This window comes from Indicator indicator, chromosome 34 (genome assembly GCF_027791375.1).
Source record: "Indicator indicator isolate 239-I01 chromosome 34, UM_Iind_1.1, whole genome shotgun sequence".
Taxonomy (NCBI): domain Eukaryota; kingdom Metazoa; phylum Chordata; class Aves; order Piciformes; family Indicatoridae; genus Indicator; species Indicator indicator.
This window is the reverse complement of record NC_072043.1, coordinates 3,882,004-3,902,083: the sequence shown is the minus strand read 5'-3', so window position 1 is coordinate 3,902,083 and position 20,080 is coordinate 3,882,004. Positions and strand designations below refer to the sequence as shown.

Sequence of the window (20,080 nt, the reverse complement as noted above, 5' to 3'; positions counted from 1 at the left end):
TCCGTGATGTTTTGTTTGCAAATATAATAAGTCCCTGGGTTTGCCTGTTTGAAAAACAAACAGCAAGAGAAAAGCATCAGGAGGTCCTTATGAATGGGAGCAACATGTGTGCCACATTAATTAATGCAACCGAGCCCACAGCCCAGCGAAGCTTCTTCCTGTGAGCACTGTTCAAAATCATTATCAGCTTCATTATGGCTGCACTGATGGAGACCAGATTTCCCCAGCTCATTTGCATCATCTTCTGACAGGTGCTGGTCCAGGTGTCCTATTGTCATTCTGAATTAATAAACATGATTCAACCCCCTCCTCCTTTTATCCTCTGCGTGCTAGAGGGAATAATAGAAATGGAATGGGCTGGAAGGGGGGTGCAAAATGACTTCTCCCAGTTCATCTCCCAAAAAGGCTTTGCCTGGGGTTGTGCCAGGTTTAATTTTAAGCTGAGGAGCTCACATGCCACTTCTCCTTCAACCCCTACCTGTTAAATCACTTCCATGTCCTCCCCTCCCCATACCTTACCCATAGGATAAGTTGGCATGGTGGCATTGTGTTCAGGTTTCTTTTTCCAGCATGTGAACTGATAGAGCACAAGGCAGGCCCCAGCTCTTTTGGTTTTGGACCTGCTTGGATCTTTTTGTAACCCTTAAAGCCATCATTGCACAGCCTTGGTATTTAGACCCTGTTTCCATGTTGTAGCTGTCCAAAAACTGAACCCAGCACTCAAGGTTTGTCCTCATCAGTACCCACTACTGGGGGAAGGTCACTGGCCTGGTCCTGCTAGCAATTTAGAAGAGGAGGAGGAGGAGGAAGAGGAGGAGGGGAAGGATGTACACAGCAAGCAATGAAGGGGTTTGGTCTACAGCCACATGCTTCCCAGCAGTGCCATCCCAATTTACCACCTTAGGTCTGCAAACATCTCAGCTCATGCAATATCCCTGCTTTGTAATAAGCCCCAGCACAAGACCTTCTGCATCATGGTTGACACTTCAGTGCTTTCAGAATAGCTGGGAGTGCCCATGGAGACATACACCAAAAGCCTTTCAATTGAACATAGTCTTCTTGAAAGGTCTAATTGTATTTAGAACTCTGTTTTTTTTTTTTTTTTAAACCTTTTTAGGAGATGATTTCCAGCTCTGTGAACCAAAGGATCTCATCTAGCCCCACACCATCCTGTTGCTTGCTTCTCTTTCATACACTGCTATTTCTCAGAGCCTCCTTGCCCATGTGGTAGCCAGAACCAAATGCCTCTGACACATGCTCTGGTATCACACAGAGTGTTTATTGTGAGCCCAGCTTGGTGACATGAGGGTATTAGAGCAGAGGCAGTGCACCACTGCATGGGCCCTGTTTGCTGTTTTCACCTGCCTGATCCTCAGTTCAGTTGCTGAGGGCTTTTCTGGCTAAGAGGAAACAGAATCCCAGTGTGGTAGGGGTTGGAAGAGACTTCTGGGGATCATCTAGTCCAACCCCTCCACTAAAGCAGGGTCACCCACAGCAGCTTGCTCCAGATCACAATGTCCAGGTGGGTTTGGAATCTCTCCAGAGAAGGAGACTCCCCAGCCTCTCTGGGCAGCTTGCTCCAGGGCTCCAGCACCCTCATAGGGAGGTTTCTCCTTATATTTAAGTGGAACCTCCTGGATTCTAGTTTGTAGTTGTTGCCCCTTGTCCTGTCACTTGGCACCACTGAGAAGAGTCTGTCTCCATCATCTCGTCCCCTGCCCTTTAGCGCTTGCATTGATCAGATCCCCTCTCAGCCTGCTCTTCTCCAGGCTCAGCAGTCCCAGGGCCCTCAGCCCCTCCAGGGCTGCCCTCTTAACCTTTGGGTGAGTGCAGAGCCTTCCTGCTTGCTTGCTTCAGGGGCATCTCCCTTGTCTCTTTGTGCTACTCCACTCACACAGCTCTTTCTCCATGTTTCATTTCCTTGATTGCCATACCTCTAATCAGTCCATCTACAAACAGAGGAGGCAAACCCCAGGCTATCTTTGTTGCCTTCACCAGAATGGTTTTACAACACTTGAAGCTACAGCTCACCTGATTTCCCTAACACCTCCACAAGTCATCCCACCCTGCCTCACCCCACTAAAGTACAGATAGAGAGAGAAAAACTGGGCTCCAAGCACACTGCTCAGCTCCTGCACTACCTGAAGTGCCTTGAGCAAGTAAGGTAAGGAGGACACATCCAAACCAGCCTAATTCTTATGCTCAGATCAGGTGAATGACCATATCAAGCCTTCCATGCCTCAGGTTGCCTGGCAGTTACCTTCTGCATCTTTTTATTTCCCTTGTGAATCAATTTATTTACCTCCTGCACCTTTTTATTTACCTCTTGCACCTTGCACCTTTTTGTTTATCTTATGCCTCTTTCTATTTACCTTCTGAGTCAATTTCTTTACCTTGTGAATCAACCTATTTGCCTTCTGTATATTTTCATTTACCTTCTGCACCTTTTCATTTACTTTCTGCACCTTTCTATTTACTTTCTACACCTTTTTGTTTACCTTCTGTGCCATTTTGTTTACCTGCTGCATCTTTTGTTTACCTGCTGCATCTTTTGTTTACCTGCTGCATCTTTTGTTTGCCTTCTACATCTTTTGTTTACCTTCTACAGCTTTTGTTTACCTTGTACCTCTTTTTATTTACATAGTGCCTCTTTTTATTTGCTTTCTACATCTTGTTATTTACCTTCTGCCTCTGTTTATTTGCTTTGTGCATCAATTTACTTTCCTGGTGCCTCTTTTTATTTACCTGGTGTATCCTTTTTATTCACTTTCTGCACCTTTTAAGTTACCTTCTGCATCAATTTATTTGCCTTCTGCACCTTTTATTTACCTGCTGCCTCTTTTTGATTCAGAGGAGTAAGGAACCAGCCTCACTAAGCAAAACCTTCACCTCTACCCTCAGGGTTTCCACTCCTGCAACACCCCCACACCCAACCGCCCTCGGTGCAGCAGGGCAAGGCTCTGAGCTTGCTCAAAAGGCAAAACTCATCTCAAAGTGCATTTTCTCTGCCCCTTTGTTTTTGGAAGAATCAGCTTGCAACGACTGGCACTTGCTAAATGACTGGCTGAGGAGAGAAAATGGTGCAGAGCCCCCTGCCTGCCCCCCGCTAGCTGGAAAGCTCTTGTCTATAGCGAGCCAGCCCCCGTCAGGTGCCTGCAGAAGAGGTTCCCAGTTCTATAGAGCATTGAGAGACAAGAGCTGCTGCTTGTTATTGTGGCCTCTAATGAAAATTTGCCTGCCACGTGTCTGAGTGTGAGCTGGAAGCAGATCTGCACCTGTCTCAGCAGGCAGATCAAACAATGACGGCGCTGAGAGAGCAAGTTGGTGAGCAAGCAAGTGGGGCTGGGTGGAAAGGCCACTCAGGCAGGAAAGCTACTTTACAATTCCACAAAGCATGGGAGATGCTGGAATAGATGGAGCCAACTGGGGGTCAGTCTCTTCTCTCTAGGAACAAGTGAAAGGATGAGAGGAAATGGCCTCAAGTTGCATCAGGGGAGGTTTAATATGGATATTAGAGGAAACTTCTTCACCAGAAGGGTTCTCAAACACTGGAACAGGCTGCCCAGGGAGGTGTTTGAATCCCCATCCCTGGAGGGGTTTAAAAGAGGCAGAGATGTGGTGCTGAGTGACACAGTTTAACACCAGCCTTGTGACAGGTAGAGAGTGGTTAGATTTGATGATCTGAAAGGTCTTTTCCAACAAAAACAATTCCATGATTCTATGAAATCAAGGCAGACAAACCTCTGCTCAGATTTTCTGGGTAAGAAAGAGGAATAAAGCAAAGGATACTTCATTTCTAGGCTTCTGCTCTAATGACTGAGCAGCAGCTTTTAGCAGTTTAGCTTTTTGGAGAGAGGGGACACGTGAGGGTGATTGTTATCTGCTGAGCAGATACCAGCTGAGAGATCTTTCCTCTTCTTACTAAATAATAGATGAGTGATTATGATCTTAGATGCTGAGAGAACGTTGTTACAGATCATTTCAGGTTTCTGAACATGTGTCTTTTCTAGAAGTAGCCTTATCTACATAACACACTCTGTTAGTCACAACCTAGAGTGAATAACTGACTTCATGTCTTAGACACAATTCCTGCTGAAGTACTCAGGAGGAGCAAACCTTGAGCTGTCCCTGCACTAGTGCTGGGTGAATACACTCAGGAGGATGGTTCCTATCCCAAAGAGCTTAAGGTCTTGGAAGGCAAGACAGGAAAACAGGGAATGATCCATCCTGCTTGGCATTCAGTGGCTTCCTGTGGTTGTACAGAGGCAAAACTGGAAGTGTCCTGGGTCATAATCTCATGTTTTAAGCACAAAATGTCATGTTTGGGGTTGCTTTTTTCCTGACATATTTGTTGCTCTTACAGCAAAATCATCTTTCAGAGCTCCCCTGCAGGATTCCCTCAGGCTACCCATCCTGCCCCACTTCAACACCTTCTCAGCTGCAGATGAAGCATTCTGCACACAAGCAGGAGTGCAGAATGAAAGCCTAGAGCCAAGGACTTGTCCTGCAAAATGAGTTGTGAATATTTGACGTGGCAGGAATCGATCCTGATAAGCAGTGAGCCCCTGGCCCCACTTTGAATCCAGGTCAGTGGAACAGCAAAGGTGTCAGAGATGTATATTTACAGATATATGAAATCACCATTGCCTGAGCCAGATCCATTGTCCAGCTGTTTGCTTAGCTCCATCAGTTTCACCTGCAGTTTACACTGAGGAAGAGAAGCACCTCACTGCTTTTATCCCCTGTGGCTGATGATACTCCAAAGCACTTTGCTTGCTGGGGGTATTGCACATTCACTGAGCCTTGGGTCAACAAACCACCACCTGTGTTGACACCAGCTGGATCAAATTCTGCCTCTTGGACAAAGCTCCTTTGCAGATGGACCCAGCTCTCAGGTACAGCCCATTCCACACAGTTACATTCCTGACAGCTTTGGGCCTGGCTACCTGCATTAAAACTGTGGCAGACCTGCTCTGGAGGTTTTGCACAGCTTGTGCCTTCTGGCCAGTTTGTGATCACCTCCACCTCCAATATCTGTTACAAAAATCACACCCACATGCTTGTTCTTGTTGTCAAAGTTCACAGAGGCAGAGAAGAGGATTTGTGGAGGTAGAGAGGATTTGTGGATGTGTGCATGTGCCAGGTAGAGGATGGCTTGGAAAGACACATTTTGAAGCAGGGATGTGAGGGTGGTTCTGGTGTGGAAAAGAGGCTGTAAAAGGAGCATGAACGTCCCTACCATGGAGGTTCATCTCAAGAAGGGAGGGATGTCCTGCAAGAGCTGAGCCCTTGGGACCTGAAAGTAGCTGATGACACTTGAGTCATTTTCTGGGCAGGAAATGGGTAAAGGAAGACCTGGACAAGACCTGGAAAAAGAAGGATCTAGGCAAGACCTGGGTGAAGAAAGATCTGGGCAAGATTGGGTAAGGAAAGAGCTGGACAAGATCTGAGTAAAGCAAGACCTGGCAGCACCTGGGGGAGTGGTCTCTCAGGACTCAGAAGGATTTCTTTTCACAGCCAGCTCTGATTCTGCTCCTTGACTACACAGACCTGTATCATACACATTTCTCCTCTCTGCTGGGCTCCACACACCTTCCACATCACACACACTTCCAAACACGATGTGTTGGCTAAGCTCCTTCAGACTGGGCACAGAACAGCTTGGTGGGAAAGCTACTGCTCACCAGATTGGGTTTCCGTGGTTCAGGGTTATGCTAACTAATTAATTCTTTGTTGTTTTTTGTAAGTCTGCAGCTGCTGGGTTTGAAGCAGCCAATCTAGAGCTGCAAAAGTCTGAAAGGAGGTAAGAAATGAATGAAGAGGAAGAACTGGACAACCTGAGTGGGTTCCTGACCACGTGTACTGGCTGCTATTTTGTAAGACACATAAAAGTTGAGTTTATGAAGAAGCCATCTGGTGTTTAGCACCAGCTGAAACTGTATGTGTGTGTGTGTGGAGCTCTGTGGATGGATAATGGAGCCTCACACACATACTCTGCTCCACTCCTTCACCAGGCAACCCAGAGCACTTGCAGCAAAGATCTGGCAAACTTAGTGGACTTCACACCCTTCTTACTCCTTCTGGACAGCTTGATCTAAGGGAAAACACCTGCCTGACACAGCTGCAGTGCTACAAACCCACAGAACAAATAAAAACCTGACCCAAAAGCCTGGGAGCTGTACCTGTAGCTCAGGAACATGGCAGAAGGTTAATGAAAAACATAATGGCAAGAACCTTTGGGATTCTTTCTGCTCAATTACATGGCACTGCAGGACATGCTGCAGGAAAGCAGCTCCAAGGAGAAGGACCTGGTAGTGCTGGTGGACAAGAAGTTGCCCCTGAGCCACCAATGTGCCCTTGAGGCCAAAAAGACCAATGGTCTGCTGGGGGGGCATGAAGAGGAGTGTGGTCAGCAGGTGGAGAGAGGTTCTCCTCCCCTCTACTCTGCCCTAGTCAGGCCATATTGGGTCTAGTTCTGGGCTTCCCCCTTGAAGAGTCCACCAAAAAAGGTGAGGGGTCTGGAGCATCTCTGTGAGGAGGAAAGGCTGAGAGACCTGGGACTGAAGAAGAGCAGCCTGAGAGGGGATCTTCCAAAGCTCAGCAAGAGCTAAAAGGCAGAGGGCAAGAAGATGGAGCCAGACTCTTTTCAGTGGTGCCCAGGGACAGGACCAAGGGCAATGGGCACAAACTGGAAGCCAGGAGATTCAATCTGGATTACCCTTCTTTAGGAGTGGTTTTGAAGCAGATGAGGTCCCTTCTGATCCCCACGATGCTGGGATTCTGTGGTTCTGTGAATAGAAGCAAGGTCAGTCCTTTACTTCAACTTTTACTTCAAACTGACCAGACAAGGCAGAGAGGAAGGGAAACATTTGCTGACTTCCAGAGATGAGAAACTGAGATACAGGGAGAGGAGGTGGAGTGTCTGAACTCATACAGATACCCTGTAGCAGAAGAAACAGCTGAACCAAGCTGGGCACTGCTGAGGACAAAGACTGGAGTGAATGAACTGCTCACAGATTTTTCTGACTCACCAGAGTCAGAAAAGGGGAAAAAAAAAAAAGGCTTTGCATTCCCAGAGTTGCATCATGGAGGCTTCTTCCAGTCTGTTAGTGCTGAGGGCTGGGAACAGTGTGTGCCACTCCAGTGACTCATGCTGAGAACAGGGAAATTCAAATGGGAACAGGTGCAGCTGAGGGCTGAGGAGTACCCAGGAGAAAAGGGATATGAAGGGGAGTTATGGAGCACTGCATCCTGCTCTGGAGACCTCAGCACAGGAAGGACATGGACCTGATGGAGAGGGTGCAGAGGAGGTCCACAAAAATGATCACCTCTGCTATGAGGACAGGGTGAGGGAGCTGGAGGTGTTCAGCCTGGAGAAGAAAAAGCTTCAGAGAGAACTAATAATGACCTACCAGTACCTGGAGGGGCTACAAGAAGGCTGCAGAGGGACTGTTTGCAAAGGCCTGCAGTGAAAGGGTGAGAGGCAATGGTTTGAAATTAGAGAAGAGCAGATTGAGATTGGATGTTAGGAACAAGTTCTGCACCATGAGGGTGGTGGAACACTGCAACAAGTTCCCAGGGAGGTAGCTGAGGTCCCATCCCTGGAGATGTTCAAGATCAGGCCAGATAAGGCTCTCAGCTACCTGCTCTAGTGGAGGATGTCCTTGCTGACTGCAGGGGACTGGATGACCTTTGGAGGTCCCTTCCAACCCAAACCATTCTATGATTCTATGAAATCAGAGTATTTTTCATTTTCCCAGCAAAACAGAGAGAGCTATGGAAGTGGTCTGTAGATACACCAGGACATGGTGTCAGGGAAGAAAAAGTGTTGTTTAAGTGAGTAGTGCTGGCATGAGAGAGGTAAAAATCATCCATGAGCAAATGTCAGTCCAAAACCAGAAGGAAGTGTTCGAAGCTCAGAACAAGGTAGGTGCAGAAGTCCTTTCCAGTGGGGAGCAGTGGTGGTGGAGAGAAAACCCCATCCCTGCTTTCCAGAAACCTTGCAGGGTTTGGGGGAAGAATGAAGGGGCATGGACATGTCTGACAGCAGACAGAGGAGCTCAAGAATTGCTCCCACTCTGGAATTCCAATTAAGTGCCTTAACTTTTCTTCACTCCGAAGGAATTCTGAGGAGGAATCTCTCGTTACATACAGCGCTGAGCACAACAGAGAGCACTCTGGTCTCCAGGTGCTACTGTAGCACAAATACTTCATATGGTTACATCAACCATAATTACATCCTTCCTGAAGTGCAGATGACACAGGAGAACACCAAAAAACAAAGAGCAGAGAACTAACTGCAGCCTTATTCCACCCATTAATGACCACCTGATGTTCTGGGAGGATGACAAAACATCTGCTCCCAGGCACCAGGCTGCAAATCCTGAGGATTCACTGAAGCAAGCTTGAACTTCAGCACCTTCCTGCTTCTTTCTTTGCTAAAACCTTTACCTACCCCTCTGGATGTGCTGTGAGGGCAAAGGATTTCTAGAACTTCAAAAGCTGAGCTTTGGATGCCCTGTAGAAATCAGGCAAAGTAGACAGAGGTCAGTGCCCTTTCCAACACTGATGTGCAGAACCCACATGTCCCAGGAGCTGGAGCAGACAATTTGGGGGGATTCTGAGAGTTCTTGTCCATGGCTCTTTGAAATATCACCAGAACATAAATAGTTGTGCCGGGCAAAGATGGACCCCTGCATGTTAGAGCTAATTAACAAAGGATGTCACCACAGATGTTCAGCCTGGAGAAGAGAAGGCTCCAGGAAGACTTGAGAGCAGCCTTCCAGTGTTTGAAGGGGGGCACAGGAGAGCTGAAAAAGGACTTTGTACAAAGGCATGAAGTGACAGGGTGAGGGCTGATAGCTTCAAACTGGAAGAAGCTGGATTTAGCTTAGATATTAGAAAGAAAGTCTTCCCCATGAGGGTGGTGCAGCACTGGAACAGGTTGCTCAGAGAAGCTGTGAAGACTCCAAGCCTGGGAGTGTTCAAAAGCCTGCTTGGATGAGGCCCTGAGCAACTTGGTCTCAGAGGAGGTGTCCCTGCTCAAGGCAGGGGATTGGAAATAAATGATTTTCCAAGCCCCTTCCAACCCAAACCATTCTGATATTCTATGTCACATGGATTTTAAGAGCCTGTTCAGGTTAGGAGGGTCATTAGCAGAAAAATTCTTTGCTGCAGCAAACAGCCTGTGAAGGACCATGAGTTGCACAGACCGTAGCTGAGATCCTCAGAACACCTCAAAACCACCCAGAGCGACCGTGATACCTCCTCAAAACAACTTTTGGGATCAATTGCTGAGAGATCTATGTGACTTTTGAGCTCACACACAAGTCAATCATTTCTGACTTTACCAATGTTGCTCTTTATTGGTGGCAAAACTCATCGAAGGTTAAGTTCTACCCTCCCCTACAAATCCCTGGGCAACTCCAGCTCCAGGGACTTGTGAAGCACAAGAACCCCTTGCAGCTCTGATGGTGACTTGCTGAGTGATTGGTTGCTTCCTGCATTTCATCTCTTGGTTGTTGTGAGGGTTTTTTTTTTTCCCTCCCCCCTGCCTGCTTAGATTTGGGGTTCTCATTCCATCTACGTGCCATGCCTCGGCATGGTGGGAGCCTCTGGGGACAACTGCCATAATTCCAGGAATTAATCACACCAGTCATGACTTCTGGTTCTAATCAGGAGTCAGTCCTAAAGGCTGATCTGCAACACAACCCTCCTGGACAAATCCTCAGCATTTAATAGGGATTAAATCAATGGAGTTTCTGTGGAAATTCAATTACACTGTATAGAAATCTTTCCATAAACAGAACGCAGCAGAAAAAAAAAAGGCCAAACTTCCCAGATTTTGCCCTGGATTTTGCAGGAGGGAGAGGATTTGCTGGTACCTTTCCCTAGGTAATCTGAAATTGTGGGATTAAAAATGCCATTTTTCCTAAAGGAAAGGCCTGGGGTTTTGTTATGACTTGGGGAAAAAAAATCTCAAAGCAGGACACTGAAACCTGCAGCCAGGCAGAGCCAGCAGCAGCACAACCTGCAGTTCCCTCACTCCCATCCAAGCCTGCTGAGCTCTGCTGCTTTGGATAAATGGATAAACCCTAACCATGGACAAACAGCACCAATTTCCCTGGGAATTTGCTGCTCCCCACTGTATATTCCTCAGAATCAGGCTCATTTTTGCACTCAACTCTGAGCTAACATACTCCACGCTTCTGTAGCTGCTTTTAATTGTGTTCCAAAGCTCTTCTCTAGGCTTCTACTCAGTCCTGACCTGAGATCACAGGACAAGTGAATCTTCTCATTCAGGAGAACAAGAACTTGGGGTTCTTGTGAAGAAAAAGCATCAGCTCTGACATGTGGAGATTACAAAAGCATGGTGGCACCTCAGCAAACCAGTACAACGTGGGGAAGAACAGCTGGGAGAAAAACACAGAATCATAGAATTGTTTTGGTTGGAAAAGGCTTTGCAGATAATCCAATCCATCCATTCTCTAACTGTACCAAGGCTGGTGCTAAATCATGGCCCTCAGCATCACATCTCTGCAGCTTCTAAACACCTGCTGGGATGGGGATTCAGCCACCTCCCTGAGGAGCCTGTTCCAGTGTTTGAGAACACTCTCAGTGAAGAATTTTCTTCTCATGTCCAACCTAAACCTCCTCTGCTGCAACCTGAGGCCATTTCCTCTCATCCTGTCACTTGTTACTAGGCAGAACAGACTGACCCCTACCTGGCTCCAACCTCTATTCAGGGAGTTGTAAAGAGCAATGAGATCTCCTCTCAGCCTCCTCTTCTCCAGACTAAACACCTCCAGTTCCCTCAGCTGCTCCTCACCAGCCCTGTTCTCCAGACCCTTCACCAGCTTCAATGTCATTCTCTGGACATGCTCCAGCCCCAAACCTGAACCCAATACTCAAGGTGTGGTCTTACCAGTGTCCAACTATCCCTGTCCTGCACCATTGCTGATCCAAGCCAGGATGCTGCTGGCCTTCTTGGCCCCCTAGGCACACACTGGCTCATATTCATACCTAGTTTAGGACCCAAAATTCCACCCCCAAGTTCAGCTACCACATTTAGCTCACACATAGGAGCCCATGCAAATCAATGTGATCCCAGCACTTAATTTTCAGCAGAACCTTTAAAAATCCTCTCTCTCCAGTAACATGCAAAGCCTTTGGCCAAAGATTTTCCTTTTCTGCTTTACTTTGGTGGCTGCCCTGCTGCTCTGGAATTTGCTCCATTTCAACTGCAAAGAGGGTTCTGGCAATACAAAACTCAAGGAGGTATGAAGAGGGCACTGTCACTCTAAGCAGCTCCACTCAGAGATTGGGCAGCAAAGAACCACACAAAAGGCAAAAGTTCGATGCTAACATCACACCAAGTCCCAAGGAGATTTGGAACAGGAGCAGTGGAGGAGTTACAGTTTCCTTTGTTCTGTTAAAAGGAAAAAGGAAACACATCAGGAAACCAGACTGTGGAGCACAGGAAGTCTCACTTTGGCTGATAAAAAGGAACTGATGTGAGGTTGGTTCAGATGCAGTTATAAGTCAATCAAGCGTGGAACAACAAGAAGAGCTATTCAGGAGCAACCAGAGCACCAAATTCTGCTTTTAGCTGTAAAAGAGATATTTTAACCACTCCTAATCTGTTCTTATCTTCTATTTATTTTTGGTTTGGTTTGTTTTAAAAGAAAGCTGCTATCAAAAACAGCCAAAGAAGAATTTTCTCATGGTGCAAAATTCAGTTTGCTGAACTCACCACACCTTCCACTGACCCCACCAACCTTTACTCCAGTTTCTCTTTTTCACTCATCAGTTTAAAAAAAAAAAAAAAAAAGGATTCTTGTTTTTATCTCCTCCCCTCAGATCAAAACCAGTTAAGAAGGGCAGGGTTTTGGTTTCTTTGGCGTTTTTTTCTGAGTGAGAAGTCAGCAAATGACTAATTAAAGCCTCTCCTGCTTGTTGTGTGATTTTCACTCCCTTTGCAGGATGGAGCCAGCACCTTAACGTTCAGTTCCTGGGGGTTCCTGTGTCCAGCTGGAGTGGGGGTGGGTTGTAAGTATTTTGTTTCTCAGTCCTTTGTGGTTGGTTGAGGTCTGGGTTAGTCTGTGCTGGAAGAAGAGCAACAAGACCTTCTGGATCTCTACAACTCCCTTAAAGGAGGTTGGAGCCAGGTGGGGGTCACTCTGTTCTGCCTAGTAACAAGTGACAGGATGAGAGGAAATGGCCTCAAGTTGCAGCAGAGGAGAATTAGGTTGGATATTAGAAGAAACTTCTCCACTGAAAGGGTTCTCAAAGCCTGGAACAGGCTCCTCAGGGAGGTGGTTGAATCCCCATCCCAGCAGATGCTTAAAAGCTGCAGAGATGTGATGCTGAGGGTCATGGTTTAGCACCAGCCTTGTGGCAGTTAGAGAACAGTTGGACTGGATGATCTTAAAGGTATTTGCCTACCAAAACATTTCTGTGACTCTAAGATCAGAAGGTTGGAAGGAACCTCTGCAGGGCCACTTACAGCCAGTTGCCCTCTACTACATAGAGGTGGCAATAAACCAGCAAGTTTAGCTGTATCCACTGCAGGAGCCTCCACTGAGCTGCATTTCTGACTACATTTTGGTCCAAAATTAGGAAAATAAAGATAGACACAAAGAGCCAGGGTCATTTTCTTCACAGCATCAGACCAGTGCTGAAGAGAAGGCTATGATTTCACAACCTGCCTGTGGGATTTAGCCTTCCCTCTCCCACATATTTCCAGTGAGAATTAGTGTGTTTCTGGTATCAAATATTGATGCTCCCTGGCAGCTCATTGTCCCAAAATTTTGCTTTTGGTGCTGATTGTCACTGGAAAAAAAAATAAAAACAGGAGCTTTATCAGGACACACTTAAATGTCCTTAGCAGCAGCACAGAGTAATGTGCACTGCTTTTGTTTAGGTCTCTGTCTTAGAGCTGAAGGAAAAGCTTCTGGTGGGGGAGGTGGGGGAGGAGGGAGGGAACGTTTGTGGCTTTACTACAAGAGCCAGGTTTCTAGAGCAGTGTTACTAGCTGTGCAGATACCCATCAGTAATAACATGGCCTGGGTAAGGAGAGGAAGAAAGAAAACAAGCAGTAGATGCAGCAATGCTTTGGAGGCTTTGATATTTGCAACTCTGTAAGGGTGGTTTCCACCTTGTCCTGTGCTGCAGGTTGTTGTCTGTACAGTTTAGGTCGGTGAGAAGTTATTTGATCAGGATGCAAAGACCTGGGTCCACCATCAGGTGAAGGAGGCAGAAAGCCACATTTGCTGGTGATATTTTAGTCTGCTTTGCAAAACCAGCTATAAATAGACATTCACAGCCTCCTAAGAAAATGTCTATTCACACAAAATGCACTTGGGCAGCTCCCATGGAAGCGTGGCAAGGCTTGGCAGGCAGTTGCCTTTGCATGCCAGTGCTACACGTGCCTGGTGCCCTCATGTTCATGGGCAAGGGAGGCACAGACACTGGAAAAAGATCTGTTGTTTGACTCAGAATGAAAAACTTCAAGCAAATTGCATTTAAGGAGGGGAAAAACCAGTTGGACTTGATGATCTTAGAGGTCTTTTCCAACTGAAACAATCCTATGATTCTATGCTAACTGGCTCCAAACCCAGCTGTAGAGCTTGGCTTAATGTATTAGGCCAGTCTTTTCCCAGCAAGCCAGGCACACATTCATGCACACTCTAGTTCTCACACTGTGCCTCTGCAGCACGAGGTGTTCAGCAAATCCACAAATGCCTGAACAGCTGACGTTAAGGCTCCCCTGGCTCCTTTAATTTGCCTGCTCATCTATGTTTGTGCCAGGAGGGGACATTGGGTCTTTCTTTAAGTGGTCAAGTAAAGTCAAGGAGAAGGAGAAACTTTAAGTTTTCAAAGGCAGCTTATGAGGTGCTGGAAAAGAACTTCACACACTGAGGTTTTGCAAGGAGAAAAGAAAGGAAGATGCTCTGGTTGTGTGCTTCTAAGTTCTAGGCCTGATCTTTGTGAGATGTGAAGAGAAACCAAGAAGAAAGCCTTCTGTAAGAGCAGCAAAGAGAGACCTGAAGCTAAGGAACTCTCTTTCTTGCAAAAGTTGCTATAAGTGCCCTCCCCCCCCAGCACAGTTCACCTTATCAGCATTTCACATCAGACCTCACTTCAAGGTGCAACCTTTGCTCCTCTTGATTTCTGCCCCTTTCTCATAGCACTCTTGTGAGTGGCTCCACTTCCACACACCACAGCTCCAGCAAAACTCTCCTTAGAAGAAAAGCTGCGAGGAGCTGAGCCTCCTCCCACCCTCATCTCACAGCAGGATTATCATGAAATTAAGATAAATAACTTCAATAAAAACATGAAATCCTCAAGGCTCGCATGCTACTACTTAAAGTGACCACATCCTGTTAGGGTAAAATCCACAGTGGTAGAAAGAACTTAGAGAAGGCTCTCAGCACCTCTTTAAAGCCTCTGAGTGAAACCCCAAGTGCCTAAAATCTAAGCAGTTGGTGCTGGTTTGTTGCGTATTAGTTTGTCTTCCTTCCAGCAGCAAGGACAATTCTACTACTGGGTTACTCACTTCACCAGCTCTGGAGAGACTTTCCAAGTCTTTTACTTCTGAGGCAAACAGGAGTTAGTGTAGAACACCTTGAGTCAGCATCACCACAGTGTGATCTCAGCCTTCTGCCCTCCAGTTCCCTCATCAACTCTTTTGGACTCTGCCCACTAGTTCCCTGTCTCTCTTGAACTGGGAAGGTCAGAACTGGACCCAGCAGTCCAGATGTGGCCTCACTAGGGCAGAGTAGAGGGAGAAGAGAACCTCCCTGGACCTGCTGGCCACACTCTTCCTTCATGCATCCCAGGAGGCCATCAGCCTCCTTGGCCATGAGGCCACATTGCTGGCTCATGAGCAACCTGTTGTCCACCAGCACTGCCAGGTCCTTCTCTGCAGAGCTGCTCCCCAGAAGGTCTCTCCCTCATCTGTACTGGTGCAGGAGGTTATTCCTGCCCAGGGGTAGGACCCTACACCCTACACTTGCCCTTTTGAACTTCATAAGGCTCTTCTGCCCCAGCTCTCCAACCTTTTCATCTCCTGAATAAGGACTTGAGTACCAAGGAATATCTGCATTTATGCCTTCAACATTCCAGATGGTTTTGCTCCAAATTGCTTTGGAGGGAATTTTGGGGAAGTCTCCAGCAAGCAAACATCCTTGTGATTGAGTTCTTCTTTTCAATCTGGTGATGCAAAGCCTTAGCCCTAGGAGTCAAAGCCTTTCTGCCAGGGAAAGCCACCTCCAGAGGGTGAAAGCCAGGGCAACTTAAAAATGGCAAAGCAGGTGTTTAAACTGGCCCAAAAAAGGAAACCTGCCCTTAGGTGGAGATCTTGATGGCCAAGTTTCAGAGTGAGAGGGGAATGCCTGCAGCTCACAACCGACAAGAAACAGAGATTGCAGTAGAAACCCCACCCCACCCTTTGCTGCAGCAACACCAACAGACAGGCTGGAGACACATTTGGGTGCCACCTACTTGAACAAGGCAAAACTGTCACTGAGTGGCCTTCAGATGGGCCACAGCTAATATCCAGAGCATGAGGTTAAATAAATTCCCCCGGAAGGAAGGCAGCAGTTGCACACACAAGGAGCTTTTTTTAATTAGTAGCCAGGCTTTGGCAAGTGCATTGGCTTGAATCATTGTCCTCATGCAAAGTGGAACTGAAATAATTAAAGCAGTTTGAAACTGCACCAGTTGCTCTTAGGAGGGAAGCCCGCACCTGGGCATCTTGCTGAGATTAGCTGTGCCCTTTTTTGATTTCATCTGAAGCAATAAAACTCAAAATCCCCCTCCCTCCCCTTCCACCCCCCAAACCCCAGTATGAATTAAGCCCAAGTGGGATGCCAACCCAAAGAAGATGTGAGCTGAAGTATCTGGAGGCATACACTCAAAATGTTCTCAACTAAAATTAGTGCAAGCACAAGCTGTGATGGGTTCCACTGGCTCCAGACCACCTTCTGCATCACTCACAGAATGTGAACTGAATATGGAAATGAACTAATAAAAGCAAAGATTTGTTGCTCTTCTCTCCTCCAAAGAAAAACTCCTTCAAAGCATTTCTCTGGTGGTCGCTTTTCAAGCTCCCATGTCAGGAATTGAAGAGATTATTTCCAGAAGGCAGCAAAATAAGTAATTAATAAGTATTGCTGATGAAATAAAGACCTGTTCTAGACCTGGTGCAACATCACCTGTGACCTAAGTCAGTGCATGATGGAGAAAGACAACTCACAGTCCTGAACTAAGCACAGAGTCACAGAATGATAGGGGTTGGAGATCCTTCAGTCCACCTCCCCTTACTTGAGCAGATTCACCTACAGAAGGTTGCACAGGATGGCATCCAGGCAGGTTTTGAATTAATCCAGAGGTGGAGACTCTGCCACCTCTCTGGGCAGCCTGTAATATACTTCAATATCCCTGGAATTCCCTGAGCTTTGAGTTAGAAACCTCTTTGGGTTAAAGGAATCACACACAGCCCTCTCCTGTATCTATTCTGTGCTGCACAGCACTCATCTTCTACAGCCAGATGTATTTTTGAGTTTGGGGAGGGAAGAACTTCTTAACCATGCTAACACACAGTTTCCAGCTGATCCCTCCCCACGTTTTCACTCTGGATAATGAAAGAGATTTTTCTCGTGTTTTCAGTGCTCTCTACTCACTTCCAAGCATCTTTCTGTCATGTTATTTCCCAACATAAACACACAGCTTTGGGCCAAATCAATGCATCCAACCTTTGGGAGAGCACACCTGAGGGTACAACCACTTTCAAGCTCACTTTCCTCTGGGTGCAGCACAGGTTGGCTTTCCTCTGCCTGAGAATTTGGAAAATCTCCCCTGAAGCACAGCTTATGGAGAGAGCTCAGCACCCCAAAAAAACGCTGCAGCCTCTCAAGCCACATACTCTCTCATTGCCCTTCACCAGAGACAAGCAAGGTGGCCTAACCCCTTCCTTCTGGTGGTGAACTGCAGCAAACCTGTCAAAGTGTGGGTCTGACACTCCTCTGAAACCTACTTTTTTTTTTTTCTGACTAATAAAAAAAAAAAAAAAACTTGCAAGAAATGGCAGCTAATGCCAAGGGCACTGATCTCAATGCCTGGTACAGAAAAGGGTAAAGCAGAGGAGGTGGCAAATGGGAGGTGGGGACCTGCAGCAACTTGCTGATGATTCTGGAACTGCTCAGCAAATGAACAAAAGAGGAGACTCTGGTGTATCTAGAAGTGCTGGAGAGAGTCCAGCTGAGGCTGTGAATGATGCTGAGGGGCCCAGGAGGTTCCATCTAAAGATGAGGAGAAACTTCTTTGCTGTGAGCTGTGGAGCAGGCTGCCCAAAGAGGTTGTGCAATCTCCTTCAGTGGAGAAATTCCAAATCCACCTAGACATTGTGATCCTGGGCAAGCTGCTGTGGGTGACAGCAGAGGATTTGGACTAGGTGATCCCTAGAGGTCCTTTCCAATCCTCACCATGCTGGGAGTCCACAGATCCCATCTCTCTTAGCTCAAACAGTGAAATTACTCCTGGACTACATGAGAAGCAGGACAATAGGAGAAAAGGCTGCAGAGCAGCCAGCAGGCAGATCCAGAAGCTGGGGCAGTGACCTGGGATGTGGCTGAGTTCCTCCTTTCACCACAGCCTCCCCAACGTGACTCTAGGCCAGGCTGCTAAGTGTTGCAGTTCCTCATCTCCAAACCCAGGGTGGGGGAGCTGAAAGAGGGAGTTAACTATAATACTTTGCAGCATGGGGGGACCAGGGAGAGGAGGAGCTCCCAGTAGGCACCATGAGCTCCATGGATCACAGGAATACTCCAGCACCTTTTAGAGGATGAGGCAGGGCTCTCATGGCCTGTGCAGAACAGCAAGTCCATGTGTGCACCAGCAGCAAAGGTGCAGATGGGAGATTTCCCCACTTTCACCACAAAATATTTAGGGCTCCACAAATCAATGAAGGTTGTGGTGCACTAATCATACCCTGAGGCCTACACATCTGAGAGGGAAATGTCCTATTCCTGCCATACCTCCCAAATCTTTTGCCTTCAGCTGCTTGCTTTCTCTCCTCCTTTCTGATATTCACCCTCTTTCTTTCCTTTTTCCATTTTTCTCTTCCTGCCACTCTCCTTCCTTCCTCCTCCTCCTTAGACCCTTTCCAAACAGCACACTTGTCAGAAAGCAGCAACCTAACAGAGAAAGTTTCAGTTCCTGCCACTTTGCAGCTTCTTTCTCCCCAGGTCAGCAGAAAAAAAAGAAAAAAAAAATCCAACAAACAAAACACAACCAAAAAACCAACAAATAATCCAACCAAAAAAAAAAAAAAAAAAAAAAAACAAAGAAAAAAAAACCCAAACCCAAACCAACCAGAAGACTTTTAAGAAGAGATCAACACCCCACCCAGGCGATAGGCATCTTTCGAAATCCTCCAGCCCAAACACACCCACAGACTCTCTCGCTTCGAGCCTCTTCTCTTCTTGTACCATAAAGCTCCCTCAAGAAGAGCCTGTGCAGGCTGCACAAGGGTCCCCCCTCAACCCCAAGAAAGCCAGCCCTCAGCTTGCTGGGCTTTGAGAATCACCACGAGCCACCTCAAGGTGCTTGGGAAAAGCCTGGTTTAGCTTTGCAGAGGCTGAAGGATCAGCCGGTTGGATGCGGGGTGGGGAAAGGAGGGGGAACCACTCTCCAAGCCCCAGCAGCGTCCTCGGTTGCTCAAGGCCACCAGAGGTTGGTTATGTTGGTGGTTTTTTTGCCACACTCTTTGCTTCCCCTTCCTCTTGCCTCGCCCCAACTTGGGGTGATGTTTCTCCTCCAAACCTCTCTCGTCCTTTGCTTTCTCCCCCCGCCAAAACAAAACAAAACAAAACACAACACAACACAAAAACAAAACGCCAACAACCAAACTGCTACTGGAGGAAACACAGTGGCGACCACCAGAACCAGCAATGAATTTTAAGCAGGGCTGGGGTGAGGAAATCAGAGCCAGGGGCTCACAGCTGGGGCCAGCTCGGAGCCGCTTTGCCTCCTGCGAGCTGCTCCCCCTCTCAACCCGGGGCAGCGCAGAGCCCCGGGGCAGGAGCTGTCACCGCCGAGCCGGACAGGTCCCCGGATCCTTATTTCGCGGGGGGGAAAGGGGGAAGGCAGGCTGCTGACCACACATTGCCCCCCTACAAGCAGAGTACGAGCGGGTCGATCAGCTCCCAAACCCCTCGATATGCTGCAGCGGAGGAAGAGGAGAAGGAAGAAGAGATCGACCGCTTCGGGGAGGGGGAACGGAGCCGGACCGCAGCCCCCAGCCCCCCGCCATGGGCTGGAGGGGGTCTCCCAAGGCCTCCTGTTCCCCGCTTACCTTGATAGTGCCGTCCATCTAGAACAACTTCCAGCGGGTACCAGCAATATTCCACACATTGACCCGGTTTAGCCTGCAACCGAAGCCTCCTGAAGTTTGTTATCCCTCTTTTCCCTGTTCGCTTCCCTCCCTGCCCTGCCGGAGATTCTGCTTTCCTCCCTGTAGCCCCCTCTCCTCCTCTCTCCTTCCTCTCCCTCCGGGTCTCTCTCTCTCTCTCCTTTTTTTTTTTTTTTTTTTCTCTTTTAAACTCTGCTTCTCGCAGCGGAGCGAAAAAGAGACAGTTAACCGGATGAAACGTTTTTTTCTGCTAATTTTGGGAAGTGAAGTCACTCGAGGAGGAAACTTTCGTCCCTCCGCTGGTCCTGCCTTCTGGGTGAAAAAAAAAAAAATTAAATAAATATATATATCTATTTTACAGACAGGATATTTGCTCCATTTAGATAAGAAAAGGGCAGAACAATAGCTACTACCTCTATTTGTCGCCGGAGCAGCCAGCCCAACGCAGACCTTTTGCTTTGCCCCCCAAAACTGTATTAGTGAGGGCTATGTGTCATCCTACACTTTATTTTAACGTGGGTTTTTTGAGGAATTTTTTCGTTGTTGTTGTTGGTTTGGTTGTGCTTTTTTTTTCCTTTTTTTTTTTTAACTTTCTTTTGGCTGGAGCAGCTTTAGCCTGACTCACTGAATTTCCGTCTCTTCCCACAGATTTTTTCATTAATGCGT

General features: G+C 47.3%; 1 protein-coding gene across 1 annotated transcript in view; it reads right to left on the bottom strand.

Annotated features, from left to right (window-relative positions):
• Positions 1–19,519, bottom strand: part of FLI1 (Fli-1 proto-oncogene, ETS transcription factor) — an 80,605-nt gene extending 61,086 nt beyond the window's left edge. Inside the window, exon 1 of the mRNA XM_054395509.1 lies at positions 19,358–19,519. Coding sequence (XP_054251484.1) covers positions 19,358–19,375 — 18 coding nt within the window. The 5' untranslated portion in view covers positions 19,376–19,519. The remainder of the gene's footprint in view (positions 1–19,357) is intronic.
• Positions 19,520–20,080: the final 561 nt, after the last annotated feature.